The sequence below is a fragment of the Heptranchias perlo genome, chromosome 3 (genome assembly GCF_035084215.1).
Source record: "Heptranchias perlo isolate sHepPer1 chromosome 3, sHepPer1.hap1, whole genome shotgun sequence".
In the NCBI taxonomy this organism is placed as follows: domain Eukaryota; kingdom Metazoa; phylum Chordata; class Chondrichthyes; order Hexanchiformes; family Hexanchidae; genus Heptranchias; species Heptranchias perlo.
In genome coordinates, this window is record NC_090327.1 from 69,549,446 (window position 1) to 69,565,984 (window position 16,539).

The following is a 16,539-nucleotide window of genomic DNA, read 5'->3' on the forward strand; positions in this document are numbered from 1 at the left end:
AGGCTCGAAGGGCCGAATGGCCTACTCCTGCTCCTATTTTCTATGTTTCTATGTAAAGAATAATGAATACTTGGAAGTTGCGAAATGTAGTTATCTCCCTTTGTAGGGTCAGAAAACATTAAATCACAACAATAAAACTTGTGGTATTCAGATCCATCTTCTGAACCCATTAATAAGGTTATACCTTTGATTTACCTATTTGAATCTTTGTTTTTCCCCTGGCAGATTCTCAGAATGGATCTTTGGAGGTGTTGTTGGCTGAAGTGAGGGCTAAAAGAGGTAGAATGCTAGGCATTGAGGTCAAGAAGCCTCATAAAAGGATGATTCAAGCTGCCTGGAGGCAGTCAGTGTAACCTGCACCACCCCAAGAACTGCCACATGATGTAGGAAGAGGTTTATTGACCTCACAAGGGTGGCCAAGATAAGTCAAGTTACTGTTGCTAATGCACATCCTCTTGCATTCATACAACCTTCACTCACCTCCTTACCTCTCTTACTCATACTTTTTCTCTCTCAGCATCAGGGTGTCTGGGAAACTCAATTCTACAAAAGGCAACCTCTACAAAAACTCAAGCACTTTATTTACTCAATTTACATTGCCTGCCACAAGGGCTACTAGTAGTGTTCATTTTATTTAAATAACCAATGCACCTCCACATTTTACTGGGTGCATGCACTCATGTGGTAAAAGTATCTATGCCACTCGCATGCCCTTAGCATTGTCTTCTCTCCCTCAAAAGGAAAAGATGACCTACAGCCGGTGCCACAGGAAAACAACCAGAGAGGAGCAACAGTGATGAAAACCCCAACCACACACGAAGAGGAGGCTCTGCAAATCCTAGCATACAGCAGAGCATGCAGGGGAAATGGAGGTTAGAGGTGAGGTGGCAAGAGAATATATGAACATAAGAACATAGGAAATAGGAGCAGGAGTAGGCCATACGACCCCTCGAGTCTGCTCCGCCATTCAATAAGATCATGGCTAATCTTCTAACTCAACTCCACTTTCCTGCCCTATCCCCATATCCCTTGATTCCCTTAGTGTCCAAAAATCTATTGATCTCAATCTTGAATATACTCAATGAATGAGTAGCTACAGCCCTGTGGGGTAGAGAATTCCAAAGATTCACGACCCTCTGAGTGAAGAAATTTTTCCTCATCTCAGTCCTAAATGGCCGACCCCTTATCTTGACACTAAGACCCCTTGTTCTAGACTCTCCAGGGAAAACAGCCTCTCAGCATCTACCCTGTCAAGCCCTCTAAGAATTTTATACGTTTCAATGAGATCACCTCTCATTCTTCTAAACTCCAGAGAGCATAGGCCCTTTTTAGGAAAAGCTGGGAAATGCTCATCATAGGTAGTCTCAGCTTTACTTGCTTTTTCAAAGTAATGCCCTTACACTCAGGAACTATTTCTTAATGGGGAAATGTCACTCTGCGCATCTAAACAAGTTTTTCTGTGTTTAACATCATAGAGGGGTGAATGCAGGAAATAAAACAGCCTTGACAATGACCACCCAAGCACTTCCACTGACAAATCTACTGCCAGATCCACAGCCTCAACTGTCGTCACCTCCTCACCAACTCCATCATGGCATCTTACTTACATAAGCAACAATCAGAGACACCCACTCAGGAGGCAGTAGCTGTTGAGTCAGAATGGTTTTCACCTGGTGAGGCACTGAGCACCAGTTAGCATGAGGCCCTGCGAGTGGAAGAGAGAGCGAGTGCCGTTCCTCGATGGAGGAGTGAGAAAAGAGAATCTACCATTGAGGAACCTATGGACCCAGATCTCTGACGACCAGTCTTCAAAAGAGCTATGACTAGGGAGTGTCAATGACATGTGCAGGCAGTGGGGGCAGTTTCCTCGCATAAGACTGAAACGATGGACAAATGGGAGGAGTTCACTACACATTATGAGAAATTTCCCACAACATGCAGAATACCATGGAGACTTTCTAGAGCATCAAAATGCCAGAAACAGCTTCTACGGACATTGGTGGTTTCCGAGTGTAAGCTATTATTGCTTCAGTAGAAACCTTAAGGGCCAGCCTGAATGCCACACTTGCACAGGGTTTCCAAGACTTGGTTGGAACTATTCAGTCTGTGATAAGACCAACCAGTAGCACCTCTGAAACTGTGCCCAGCACCAGTGCACTGCAAAGAGTGATAGCAGATGTCACTCTCTCTTGATGATGAGGAATCTGCATGAAAGCAGTCCATAGATTGTATCCAATCTGGGTAAAGCCCACTGTCACTGTTCTTTCCAAATGTTCTCCCAGTTTGTTAAATCCAGCAGTCCAGACTCCTGGGGGTAAATTTTAACGGGTGGGTTAGGGGTGAGTGGGCAGTGAAAATTGTCGGTTTTGGGAGCAGGACCGCATCCCGGCTCCAACCCGCCGACTTTTGGGTTTGACCCCCAGACGCATCTGGGTGCGCATGCTTCTGAAACCCTGCCGGCACTTAAAGCCGGCGGGATGATATTTAAAAGGCCAATTGAACTATTTAAACCACTTAAGGATGTTAAATTTTTGTATATTGACCTACACAAGCCACTGTTTCTGAATGTGTCTCCCATGGCCTCTGAAACATGCCATGGAAACGGAGGCGAGTTGCAGCTGGCACCCATTTAGACCTTTAAACCAGTGATTGAAACGTGTGAAGAAAGGGTGAGTTTTTGCAGCAGGACAATCAGTTCTCTCAGACAAACCTTTGGCTGGGAGTTCTTTGTGTTTAGACTGAGTGTTCTTTGTTCACACTGAGAGTTCTTGTGATCAGACATATTTAACTAATTTTTGGACCCCCTCAAACTGGAAGGGGGACGTAACGGATTTATTCAGCAGTACATCTGAGGAGAAGACACATCACCATCCGTGGCAGTCATGGTGTGCAGTTCTGCGAGTTGCAGTTCCACAAAACAGAGGTGCGACACAAGGACCTGCAGAAGAGCAGAGAGAGGAACTACGGAGGGACCGAGGTCACAGGAGGCACTATCCACGTGAGAAGGTCTACAGGCAGAGGCTGAGCTTCCTGGACCTCTCTGAAGAGCAGTGCCTACAAAGGTATAGATTGAGACGCCAGGTGGTCGTAGTCACCTGCAGGCTCCTTCATGCAGAGTTGCTCCTGGCTGGGCCTGGTGGCCACGCATTGCCCGTCGCAGTTAAAGTCAATTTCTTCACCTCCGGACCCTTCCAGGGCACTACCGGTGACATAACCAGGATCTCTCAATCGTTTGCACATAAATGTGTATGACAGGTCACGGATGGCTTGTTTGCCAGGACATCCGACTACGTCAAATTCCCCACCGACGACATCAGCCAGACTGAGAGGACAGTGGGTTTCCACTTTCTGGCTGGCTTCCCACGGGTACTGGGTGCAATTGATTGCATACATGTAGCAATTCGAGGACCCTGCACATGAGCCAGGACTGTTCATCAACCGAAAGGGATATCATTCCATCAATGCGCAGCTGGTTTACGACCACCGGAGGAGGTTTCTGCAGGTGTGTGCCAAATTCCCTGGCAGCTGCCATGATTCCTTCACTTTGTGCAAATCCAACATCCCGGTCCTCTTTGACACACAAGACAGACTTAACGGCTGGCTGCTTGGAGACAAGGGATACCCCCTGCAGACGAGGCTCATGACACCTCTGAGAAATCCCACCAACAAGGCATAGCAGCGGTACAACGACAGTCACATCACCATCAGGTCTGTCTTAGAACAAGCCATAGGAATTCTGAAGATGCGCTTCATGTGCCTGGATCGACCTGGAGGAGCCCTTCAGTTCTCACCTACGAGGGTGTGCAGAGTAATAGTCATGTGTTGCATCCTGCACAACATCGCTTAACAGAGAGGGTTACAGGTGGATGAGGTCCCATGCGCTCATGAAGCATCCGCACCTGCCATCAACATTGAAGAAGACGAGGAGAAGGAAGAGGACGATAATGGGCAACCCATTGGCAGAACAGCGGCACATCTGGCTGCTCGTGATGCCAGGGAGTCACTCCTATTTGATAGATTCTCATAAGGAGATCTGCAAAGTGAAAAAAGTGAAGTACTCGGACCACCTGGAATAGCCATCACCATGACCGACACCAGCGCACCCCCCCCCCACTCTGTATGCACAAAACAATCCTACAACCATACATACACCCATTGTAAACACGCCCAATGGGTGGCATCAATCTTGCCATTCATGATGAGGGACATGCAAGGGCGCTTTCATGAAAGGGTCTCAAGAATAGATAAGGCGCGGCAGTGGTGGTGTCAAGTATGACATTTATTGTGAATATAAAAAAAAGAGAAATGAAAAACATGACATTTAGTCAGACACCCTTGTGCATACCCTTGGTGATCACAAAACCTTTCCCCTTCCTCTTCCTACTACTTCTACGGGGTTCATCACTTGTGGCTTCAGCAGAGGTAGTGGCAGGTTGCTCAGGTACCTGCCCTGACTGCTAAGATGTTCTCGGCCTAACCCCTCTGGGTTTTGGAGCCCGTGAGGGTCCCGTCAAAGATTGCTCCACCTGCACCTGTGCAGGTGCAGACTCGGCCATCTGGAGAGGAGGCAGCATTGCGGGTTCTGGTTGCGGGGGGGGGGGGGGGGGGGCGGGGACAGCGGGTGAGATATGGGAGTGCTTTGAGTGGAGTTCCCACTTCCATGTTCCCTTTCACCATCATCCCTCTCCTGGGCCAGGGCCACATCACTCCTGCCACTCTGCTGGACAACAACTTGGAGGACATGTGTGAAGCTTTGTAAGGCCATTGATAAAGTATCTGTCTGCCTGTTTAAGGCAGCTGAATGTTGGTCACCCTGAGTCCGCGTGGCCATTGTCAAGGCCTGAATGCACTCATTTGTGAGCCGTGCTTGAAGCTCGATGGGGGCTGCCATTCTCTCCATCGCAGACATTCCCACAATTACCTGCGCCACCGGTCCACTAATGCTGGAGGTGGACTCCTCCATCCTCTTTGCTATTGTGGAGAGTGTGCGTGACACGTCTTCCAGTAGGTCGCAAAGGTGCAGCTGCAGCTCAATAATTCTCCTTTTCAAGGATGGTCCCCGGGGTTCAGCATCAGTGTCCAGCTGAGCAGAGCTTAAAGAGGAGTGCATCCACCTATGCAGACTCTCCACAGCTGCCCTTGCTACTAGTGTCTGCTCGTGCTCATTTGTGTGTGGCGACTCACCAGGTGACAACCCAACTAACTCTAATAGGACCCACCGAAGTGTGACTATCTGCACTGGTGCATGGCTCGCATGTGACAGTGCGCCCTCAAAGGCATGGAGCTCCTCTGAGGAATTGCCCTCGTCCATGTCGTGGACCTCTTTAGTACTCCTTGCAAGCCGTGGAAGAGAACATACAGCAATATTAAGAATCATCGCAGAAGTGATGTTGTGATGAGCATCCTGAGGTGTGCAACAGATCACTCATTGATAACATCAATTCATGGTATGTGTGAAGGATGTTAAAGTTCTGTCACCAGCCATTTGCAGGTTGCCAGTCTCATTATCCCTGATGGCCAGGCATTCAACCATGTGACTCAGATCTAATGCCTCCCCCTCCGCCTCTGTCAGGGGCACTATTTGTGCTGGGCCCTCTCCTCTCCCGTGCATTTTGTGCTCTGTTCTCCTTCAAGGGGAGAAAGAAGAAACGTGAGTGAGTGAAGGTGACGTGTTCACCCGATGGATGCATTGCTTTGGGTGAGGCTGACAATGAAGGAGATGCATCAAAAGGTGACTTATCAGACAGATGCATCACATTGCATCAGGATTGAGGTGAGCGGTAGTGATGGGTGTACAAATAGGGAGGTGAGGAAATGCATAGAAAGTGAAGGTAAGATGATAATAAAACTTAAGTGAGTGTGAGGAGTGATGTGATGGAATAGCCTTGCCAATACAGAGTGAGGAGAGTGGGGTTCTTTTCACAGGATGTGGGTGAATCAGCAAATGTACTCACTTTTCTTGACCTGGTTAGGTCATTAAACCACTTCCTGCACTGAACCCAGGACCTGGGCACCGTGCTCCTGCTGCTGAGCTCCTCTGCCACCTCCAGCCATGCCGACTTAATGGCAGAAGCAGGTCTCTTCCAGCTGGGTAGAGGACTCCCCTCCTGCTCCTCACACCAGCCAGTAGAACCTCCAGGGAAGCATCGCTGAACCAGGGTGCAGCCTTGGCTCTATGCTGCTCCATTTTCCATTCTCTTCCTTTCTGCTTCAAAATCCATTTTTGCACCGGCCCTTTAAATACTCCAGTTCACAGCACGTTATGCGGCTGTGCAGTACACCCACTGTGCAGCTTGGAGACGTGAAACCCAGAAGTAAAATTAAGTACCTTCAATTCAGTTGCAATCTCTCAAACTGACCCGCGAAAATTTTTTCCGAGTTTCCCAAGAGACTAATTATCCACCTGCTGAGTTCCCGCCGCCATGCTAAAATCATGGCCATAGTGCCACTCATAGTGTTTGCAAGAGAACATTGTTCTGGCCTTCTTTCCTTGCTGTTTTGTGGCTCCCCTGCAGATGGTAATGAAGCTGACACTCACTCCATGATTCTTTGCATTTGAGTAAATCCCTCCCATAATACCCTAGTGATTTTGGAGGTGCCCTGCTGCACATCATCCACCAGCTACTGCAGGCTGTTCACAGTCGGCCCAGCAATTGTTGCAAAAGTTTTTTGCTCCTGCATTAACTCCCATCTGAAGGAAGGCTAAGTATGATACCAATCCACTGCCCATTCAGTTGACATATAGCATGGGCTTGCAGTGTGGCTAGAACTTTCTCCATCCTCTCCTGCCTTACTACTTGCTCTGCCTCACTTTGGCCTTTGGGTTCACCAGGTGCTCTTTCTGAAATTACATTGGCTGGGCTTCTAGGATATGTGCTGGTGCTTTGGGCAGGCGGTGTCCCTGGCACAATGTGTTGTGAACTGTGTTGGTGACACCACTGCCTATGACTTCCTTAACTGGGGAAAAACCTGAAGGAATAAAAAAGGAGAAAGATTTACAATGCATTGCCCATACAATGGCTTCCAAGACAGGTAAAATCATATTCACCGTAAGAATTTAGAAATAGATCAATAAATGGAGGCTCCACACTTCCAAATTTGCCCTTACCAATGCCGTCTCTAGGTTCACAGCTGGAAAAATGAAGACTATCTCTCTTCAAACTCTGACAGCAACTTCAGCTCAGCTGGGCTACTGCCTGCCCTGGTTCTCTCCTGATGGTGATGAGCAGCATTTGTGTCCTAACAACTTCCTAACCGATCCCAGACCTTCTCATGCTAACTTGCATTGTGAGATTTTGTCTGTCAGTACTCTTTTGCAGATGAATTGTGAAGTGTTAAAGTGGCAACACTCTTGCCTCTGATTAGAAGGTTGTGAGTTCAAGCCTCACACCAGTAGTTGAGCACATAATCCAGGCTGACCCATTAATGCAGTACTGAGTGAATGTTGCACTGTCAGAGCTAGTATTTTTTGGATCAGATGTTAAATTGAGCCCCTGCTTACCCTCTTGGGTGGATGTAAAAGATCCACTATTTGAAAAAGAACAGGGGAGTTCTTTTGGTGTCCTGAGTAATATTTATCTTTCAACTAGCATCACCAAAGCAGATTATCTGGTCATTTATCTCAATGCTGTGTGTGGGACCCTACTGTGCACTGAGCTTCACATTTCCCCACAATACCATAGCGACTACACTTCAAAAGTACATCATTAGCTGTAAAGTGCATTGGGATGTCCTACAGTTGTTAAAGGCACTAAATCAATGCAAGTTGTTCGTATTTTTTGTTTTTGGTATTATTGTCACTACATACAGCTTCTGTTGAATGAAGCAGTGTTTTAAAAAGGGGTAAATATTCTGTGAATTCTCTGAAGCTTATCTTTCTGAGGGTGCAGCAAAAGAATATTTATATTGGGTCCATATCTTGTAGGAAGAAAAAGTTTGCACATATACAAAGGTGCCAACATTTACCATGGCACTTCTGATGCCACCGATGATTTTCCTCATTTGCTCCCAGGTACAGTAGACCTGCGAGAGTGCATGCACTTGCTCAGCAAACTCCATCCATGCATCTTGTACTTGAGATTTTATAGATGGTGACCTTTGGCACCAAATAGGACCACCCTCCTTTGCTGCATTTACTGCATTAACACCTGCAATGAGTCATCACTAAAGGCAAAGGCCTTTGGTGCTGCCATCATTGTGCACCTGATGATGCCAAATCTGTTGCTCCCTTCAGCCCCCTTTATGTTGCCTCAGATTTCTGGGGCATCTCGGGGTGGGCATGAAGCTCGGTCTGTGCTTGCGCCTGCAGTGTTGTCGAAATGAGGCAGGAGGAGACATTTCCAGCTCTCCCTCCTCAATTTCTTCTTCTCTCGTCGATTGGGTGTCCATTTTCAGGGCGACCAAAGAGGACGTTGTTGGGCTTACTCACTTCCCACTTCTACATTGTTGCTGGTTTGTTTTTGCTTCTGGCTGGGCTGCCATCCACCTCAGCTCGTGTGCGTGAGATCCCAGGATGGCTCACACTACCCTCCCTGCACTTCCAGTCTGTTTTATGTGTATGTGTGGACCTGAGAGTGGCAGAGATTTGTGTGAAGCTTAGGGCTTGTTCTGTAAACCCAATGGCCATTTACATCTTACTGGATTGAATTGTGCCCTCTCTGTGTCAGAGAGCTGGCACATTGTGAAACTGAGGAAAAAAACCCTGGAAAGGTAGCTGTAGCTTAACCGGGAACAGGTTTTTGGGTGGGTGGGGGGCAGGGTGATAGTGAAACCCACTCGTCGTCATCAGTTTGATGGGGGGGATTCAGGGCTGTTTCTTGTGTAGGAATAAGGCGGAGACCCGGACAGCAGAGGCAAAAATTTTCCTTGTACAGCCTGGAGAAGCACTCCTGCTCTCTTTGGGCCTACTAAGGAAAGTTCTTGACTTACCTTAGAGGGCCTCCTCTTTCTTCATCACCACATTTTACTGAGGCACCCACAACAGGCGAACCAAAATTAACAAAGAGTGCTTTACTGTTTAGATGATCTCAGATACGTTCTGAGGCACGTCTGGGTCCCTGCAGTGCCTTGACTAGTCAAGCAACAGCCTGACATAGCCATACTCACAGAATCATACCTTTCAGCCAACGTCCCAGACTCTTCCATTACCATCCCTGGGTATGTCCTGTCCCACCGGCAGGACAGACCCACCAGAGGTGGCGGTAAAGTGATATACGGTCAGGAGGGAGTGGCCCTGGGAGTCCTCAACATTGACTCCGGACCCCATGAGATCTCATGGCATCAGGTCAAAAATGGGCAAGGAAACCTCCTGCTGATTACCACCTACCGTCCTCCCTCAGCTGATGAATCAGTCCTCCTCCATGTTGAACACCACTTGGAGGAAGCACTGAGAGTAGCAAGGGCACAGAATGTACTCTGGGTGGGGGACTTCAATGTCCATCACCAAGAGTGGCTCGGTAGCACCACTACTGACCGAGCTGGCCGAGTCCTGAAGGACATAACTGCCAGACTGGGTCTGTGGCAGGTGGTGAGTGAACCAACATGAGGGAAAAACTTACTTGACCTCGTCCTCACCAATCTACCTGTCGCAGATGCATCTGTCCATGACAGTATTGATAGGAGTGACCACCTCACAGTCCGCGTGGAGACGAAGTCCCGTCTTCGCACTGAGGACACCATCCAATGTGTTATGTGGCACTATCACCGTGCTAAATGGAATAGATCCAGAACAGATTTAGCAGCTCAAAACTGGGCATCCATGAGACGCTGTGGGCCATCAGCAGCAGCAGAATTGTATTCCAGCACAATATGTAACCTCATGGCCCGGCATATTCCTCACTCTACCATTACCAACAAGCCAGGGGATCAACCCTGGTTCAATGAGGAGTGTAGAAGAGCATGCCAGGAGCAGCACCAGGCATACCTCAAAATGAGGTGCCAACCTCGTGATGCTACAACTCAGGACTACATGCATGCTAAACAGCGGAAGCAGCATGCTATAGACAGAGCTAAGCGATTCCACAACCAACGGATCAGATCAAAGCTCTGCAGTCCTGCCACATCCAGTCATGAATGGTTGTGGACAATTAAACAACTAACGGGAGGAGGAGGCTCTGTAAACATCCCCATCCTCAATGATGGCAGAGTCCAGCACGTGAGTGCAAAAGACAAGGCTGAAGCCTTTGCAACCATTTTCAGCCAGACATACCGAGTGGATGATCCATCTTGGCCTCCTCCCAATATCTCCACCATCACAGAAGCCAGTCTTCAGCCAATTCGATTCACTCCACATGATATTAAGAGTTGGCTGAAGTGTATTGGATACAGCAAAGGCTATGGCCCCCGACAACATCCCGGCTGTAGTGCTGAAGACTTGTGCTCCAGAACTAGCTGCGCCTCTAGCCAAGCTGTTCCAGTACAGCTACAACACTGACATCTACCCGACAATGTGGAAAATTGCCCAGGTATGTCCTGTCCACAAAAAGCAGGACAAATCCAATCCGGCCGATTACCGCTCCATCAGTCTACTCTCAATCATCAGCAAAGTGATGGAAGGTATCGTCGACAGTGCTATCAAGCCGCACTTACTCACCAATAACCTGCTCACCGTTGCTCAGTTTGGGTTCCGCCAGAACCACTCGGCTCCAGACCTCATTACAGTCTTGGTCCAAACATGGACAAAAGAGCTGAATTCCAGAGGCGAGGTGGAATGACTGCCCTTGACATCAAGGCAGCATTTGACCGAGCGCGGCACCATGGAGCCCTAGTAAAATTGAACTCAATGGGAATCAGGGGGAAAACTCTCCAGTGGCTGGAGTCATACCTAGCACAAAGGAAGATGGTAGTTAGTGGTTGTTGGTGGCCAATCATCTCAGCCCCAGGACATTGCTACAGGAGTTCCTCAGGGCAGTGTCCTAGGCCCAACCATCTTCAGCTGCTTCATCAATGACCTTCCCTCCATCATAAGGTCAGAAATGGGGATGTTTGCTGATGATTGCACAGTGTTCAGTTCCATTTGCAACCCCTCAGATAATGAAGCAGTCCGTACCTGCATGCAGCAAGACCTGGACAACATCCAGGCTTGGGCTGATAAGTGGCAAGTAACATTCGCCCCAGACAAGTGCCAGGCAATGACCATCTCCAACAAGAGAGAGTCTAACCACCTCCCCTTCACATTCAATGGCATTACCATCGCCAGATCCCTCAGCATCAACATCCTGGGGGTTACCATTGACCACAAATTTAACTGGACCAGCCATACAAATACTGTGGCTACAAGAGCAGGTCAGAGGCTGGGTATTCTGCGGCGAGTAACTCTCCTCCTGACTCCCCAAAGCCTTCTCACAATCTACAAGGCACAAGTCAGGAGTGTGATGGAATACTCTCCACTTGCCTGGATGAGTACAGCTCCAACAACACTCAAGAAGCTTGACACCATCCAGGACAAAGCAGCCCGCTTGATTGGCACCCCATCCAGCTCCCTAAACATTCACTCCCTTCACCACCGTGCACTGTGGCTGCAGTGTGCATCATCCACAGGATCCACTGCAACATCTCGCCAAGGCTTCTTCGACAACACCTCCCAAACTCGCGACCTCTACCACCTAGAAGGACACACACCATCCTGACTTGGAAATATATCGCCGTTCCTTCATTGTCGCTGGGTCAAAATCCAGGAACTCCCTTCCTAACAGCACTGTGGGTGAACCTTCACCACACGGACTGCAGCGGTTCATGGCGGCTCACCGTCACCTTCTCAAGGGCAATTAGGGATGGGCAATAAATGCTGGCCTTGCCAGCGACGCCCACATCCCATGAACGAATAAAAAAAAAGTGCATCCCTCCTCTTTGTCTCTTTGCATTGAAGCTTCGTGCTCAAAACCCATCCTTGCCAGACAAATTGAGCCCACCTCCACAGCCAATGATGATGACTGGTGGAGTTGTGTTCCACTCTTTATCTTTGTGATTGGTGAGTTGCTGACATATTTGTGCTACCAATGGTATGGGAGTGCTGTCTTTGATTAGTTTGGTGGATAATAAGGTAATAGGGGAAGTGGTGGCTCATGGTCATGTGCGGTCACTGATTTGAGTTGTACAAGCATTAAAGCATCTGAAGGTTGTCATAATTCATTCTCTTTGATACTAGTAAATTAAGTCATGAGATAAGTGCAGGTGTATTAAAAATGGAGGTGACATTCGACAGTATGAGGATATTATTTGGGAATGAATGTTTTATCCGGAATGAATGTTTCATCCCAAATAGCAGTTGGAAGGTCTCAAGCGTCATTGTGTATGTATATGTTGAACATCTGTCCGTATGTGTACGTGTCCATGTATGTCTGAGTATCTGTCCCTATGTCTGTATCTATTTGAGTTTCCACCCCTTGTGATCACTTTCCCCAGTCTGCACCTGTTGATGGACTGACTGGGAGGATGGTATTCGGGGCGGTGCCGCAGGGGGCGCTGTGGGCGGCCGGGTGCGAGCCACGGCACTTCCGCTGCTGACGTCGGCAGGAGCTGTTATTGTTGAGGCGGCGGCGGCTTGAGTGCGCAGTCACCGCGGACATAGGATGGCGTACGCTTACCTCTTCAAGTACATCATCATCGGGGACACAGGTGAGCGCCGAGTCCCCGGCTGCGGCCCCACTCCGCGTCTCGGCCCCGTGGGAATTGTTACTACAATGGGAGGGAGGATGGGGAAACCAGGCCTCGGCCTGCGCCTCCCATCCCAGCCGGCTGCCAGCTCACCTGCCCTCGTCCGCCGCTTTTAACCGGTGTCAGGTGCGGGGAAGCGGCTTCAAATAGACGCGAGAGGCTGGTGCAGAGGCAGAGGCAAACCTGATTGGGGTCTGTCTCGTTCAGCGCCTGGGCCTGCTCCCGTTCCCTAGCGCGGGGGCCACAAGCCCGGAGCTTGTGTGAGAGAGCTGGGCCCAAGGACATGAGCACTGTGGGATCCCGTCGGCTGTGTCTGCCGGTTAAACCTGAACCGAGTCGGTCTGGAAGAAAGGAAATTACAAACCTCAACCAGGCCCTGAATCAGCGGCCTCGGGTGTAAGTTTAATGTTGCTTCCAATCTGACTGCTGGCGCGGACCCCTGTGTTTTATCTTTACTCGATGTACGAGGCGAGGCCGAGCTGTGCCGTGTGGTCCCCGGGATGGTGACACCAGTGCGGTGACACCAACTGGCTCCTGAGCCCTAGGGAGGAGGATGTTGGTGAATGAATATGGTGCCAGTAAAACCAGGGAGTGCTTAATTTTCTAATCATATAAATGTAACTGAAATCAGAGCCACTTGTACTTCTGGAATGAGCTGGGAGTTGGAGGAGAGATTGATGCGATTTTTTTTCATGTGTTGCTTTATGCACAAACATTTCTGTCCTCGCACTCAATGGTTGATCCTCTCCCTGCATCTGCGAGAACAGGATTTTGTGGATACGGTTTGGTGGGGTTGACAGATCGCGATGGGAGGAAGGAAAAGATTTAAAACTAAATATAAGACAATCTGACCGCTTGGAAGAATCTGTGAAACGGCAAGTGTGTACACCCCCCCCCCCCCCCCCGATAAAATGCCGGTTGCATGTATTAAGCTGCGCACACAGTAATCGACTGTTCAGGGAATGTAATTTAAGTGAGGCCTGGGTGCATCACCTTTTGTAAACATCAGTGGCTTGATTTCAAATATGCAGTTCTCACCATACTAGAAACATTTGGTAGGAGTAAAACAAGCCACAAGCCATTTAATCATGAGAGCTATATTTATTTTTAAGTGTGATGTGCATAATAGTGATTTGTTTTTTAAAAAAAAGCAAATTAGTGATTCAGTCTTAGTGAGTGATACATGGTATGATTTTATGTTTTTACCCTTTAAAAAAAATCAGTGTTCCTATTGTACTCCAACTTGTATCTTTTGGTGACATCCATAGTTGTACTTGTGTATCTTTGTGATTAAGTATAATGTGCAATGGACTTTGAAGTCCAGTGACTCTTGAAACATGTGTTTTTAGATTTTATTACCTGCGCAAGTTGTGTCTGACACCTAATATGTTCGCACTACTTCTGAATTTGTATTTTATTGTCCAGCTCTGAAGTGGAATGGTCCCCATGGTAGCAGGACAGCTCTCCAGTACAGTACTGTTTTGCTGTTATTCATGTAACAGCAACTACTTGCATTTATATAGTGCCTTTAACGTAGTAAGACGTCCCAAGGTGCTTCACAGGAGCCCTATCAAACAAAATTTGATACCGAGCCACAGAGATATTAGAACAGGTGACCAAAAGATCTGTCAGTGTGCCTTAAAGGAGGAGAGGGTTTGGGATGGAATTCAGAGCTGAAGGCGTGGCTGCCAACAGTGGAGCAATGAAATTTGGGGATGCACAACAGGCCAGAATTGGAGGAGCGCAAAGATCCTGGAAGGTTATAGGATAGGGAGGTTTGAGGCCACGGAGAGATTTGGGAAAAAAGATAAGAATTTTAAAATCGAGGTGTTACTGGACCTTGCAGTTAATCAAAAATGATTTATATTCTCTTGTGTAAATGCTACCAATAGACATCTTTATTTTTGAACTGTGTACTAATAGTTACAACATACAAAGCAAAAGGATTAAAAAATACAAATGGAAGAAAACTGAGATATTATCACATTGTGTGACACAATAACAATATTGTATGGATTGTACAAGTTTGTAATAGTCAAGCAGTTCTGCAAGATATGAAGGAGTATTGTGTTGAAAATCTCAACAAGGAGGACCAAAAGAAGAAAATATGGAAGTGGCACAGCAAATCATAGAATTTGTATTAGGTTTCTTGGGCATGTTTATTGGGGCTGTGAAGGATCAGTCCAACAAAAGTGGGACTTTCTGTAGGAAGAGGGAAAATAGGCATGAACTATGGGGAAGTAACGGGTGTAATCAAGGCATTGCTTAAGGGAGGTGGTCTTCCTAGTACAGTAATGAGATGAAGAAAAACAGACCATTAAGCATTTTATTTGTAATTACCTTGATTGAATAGCTAAAGCAACTTGAATTATTTAATCTGAGATGTGACTTTAGGGAATTTGTTTGACCCTAGAAGGTGACTTATCAAAGTTCCAAGACATAAATTGAGTATTACAGTTTACAATATTCCAACCCACCGGTTATGTTCTATAGCCATTTTCCCAGCAGCAGTGAACCTGTACTGTTTGATTTATGCCCATGTACTTATAATCTTCAGGCTGGTTTTATCCAGATACTTGACCATCACCTTTTCATTGGAGTTAATTCGGTATTAACTACTTTTGATCTATTCTATTGAAATGTCCCAGTTATGCTATTACATGGAGCTCTGGAACTTGAGCTCCATGTAATAGCATAAAAGTATAATCCTGGAAATTTCTAGCAAACTGACATGAACAGAGTCTACCTTGGATGTTGGCATCAAGCTGGCTTGGCTGGAAACTGGCCTCTATTTAACTGTGTGGCAGTTTTACTGTCAGTTTAATCCAACTAGCTAAATGTGTAATTAAAAATGATTGTTTTCAGGAATAACAAAATAGTTAAGATTATAGTACAAATAAAAACATGGTGTTTATGTTGCATAGGCAAATTAGCCAAATTGTTAGACCGAAATATCGCTGGTAAACTATGCATTTGCAGAAATATAAACTTGGGTGAGCAGTATAATTGCTGAAAATCCAACTAATTTGGTGATTCACAGCAAGACATATATTCAATAAGGATATAATAGAAGCTGATGTGTTTGCCCACTGTTGAATGATGTGTTAATTTTTCTGGCACAACACAAAGGCAGTTTCTCAAATCATTTCAGATTGTTCTTATAAATTATTGCTGTTTGTGAGAGTTTGCAAATTGGCTGCTGCATTTCCCGTCATTACAGCATTTCAAAAGTACTCCATTCGTAGTTCAATGCTTTGGATCATCCTGAGGTTGTGAAAGGCGCTATATAAATGCAACACTTGGTTTAACAAGGAAATTGTTCCAAAGGAAGCAGAGATTTTGCTTCCTTCCCCCACTCAAAAGCAGGGCCTAGTTTAAAAATAACCGACTTAAAACCTTTTGGGAGTGTATAAAAGATGAAAGCTAGCTCTGACTTTTCCCAACAGCAACCATGAAATCCTGTTGAGCTGCTTGAAGAATTAAAATCCTTTATTGGGTTGTTTGTCCTTGTGTGTATAACAAGTAGTGTCTGACTAGGTAGCTGATGTCTAGTGAAGATTTACTGCTTTGCATTCCCTGCCTTTTATTCATTTGGTATTATGACATTCTGGTGCAATTTGTGAGCCAGTCTTGGCAACAATTTATAACTTTAACAATGCTGCTGTGACTGGAGATGTACAGACTACAGTAATTCACTATTGGGTGGAACACAAGTGACCTGGACAGCCTCCTTTAGGTAAATATAGAAATCCTAATCAGTTTTGGTAAAATTGTTAGCCTTGGCTCAGTGATAGCATTTTTGCCTCTAAGTCAAAAGGTTGAGGGTTCAAGCCCTACTCCAGAGACTCGAGCACATAATCCAGACTGTGGAGATGCCGGTGATGG

At 46.8% G+C, this 16,539-nt stretch overlaps 1 protein-coding gene across 1 annotated transcript in view; it reads left to right on the forward strand.

Annotated features, from left to right (window-relative positions):
- The first annotated feature begins 12,483 nt into the window (after positions 1 to 12,483).
- The window catches only part of rab2a (RAB2A, member RAS oncogene family), a 91,588-nt gene continuing 87,532 nt past the window's right edge, over positions 12,484 to 16,539 (forward strand). Inside the window, exon 1 of the mRNA XM_067980151.1 lies at positions 12,484 to 12,615. Coding sequence (XP_067836252.1) covers positions 12,570 to 12,615 — 46 coding nt within the window. The 5' untranslated portion in view covers positions 12,484 to 12,569. The remainder of the gene's footprint in view (positions 12,616 to 16,539) is intronic.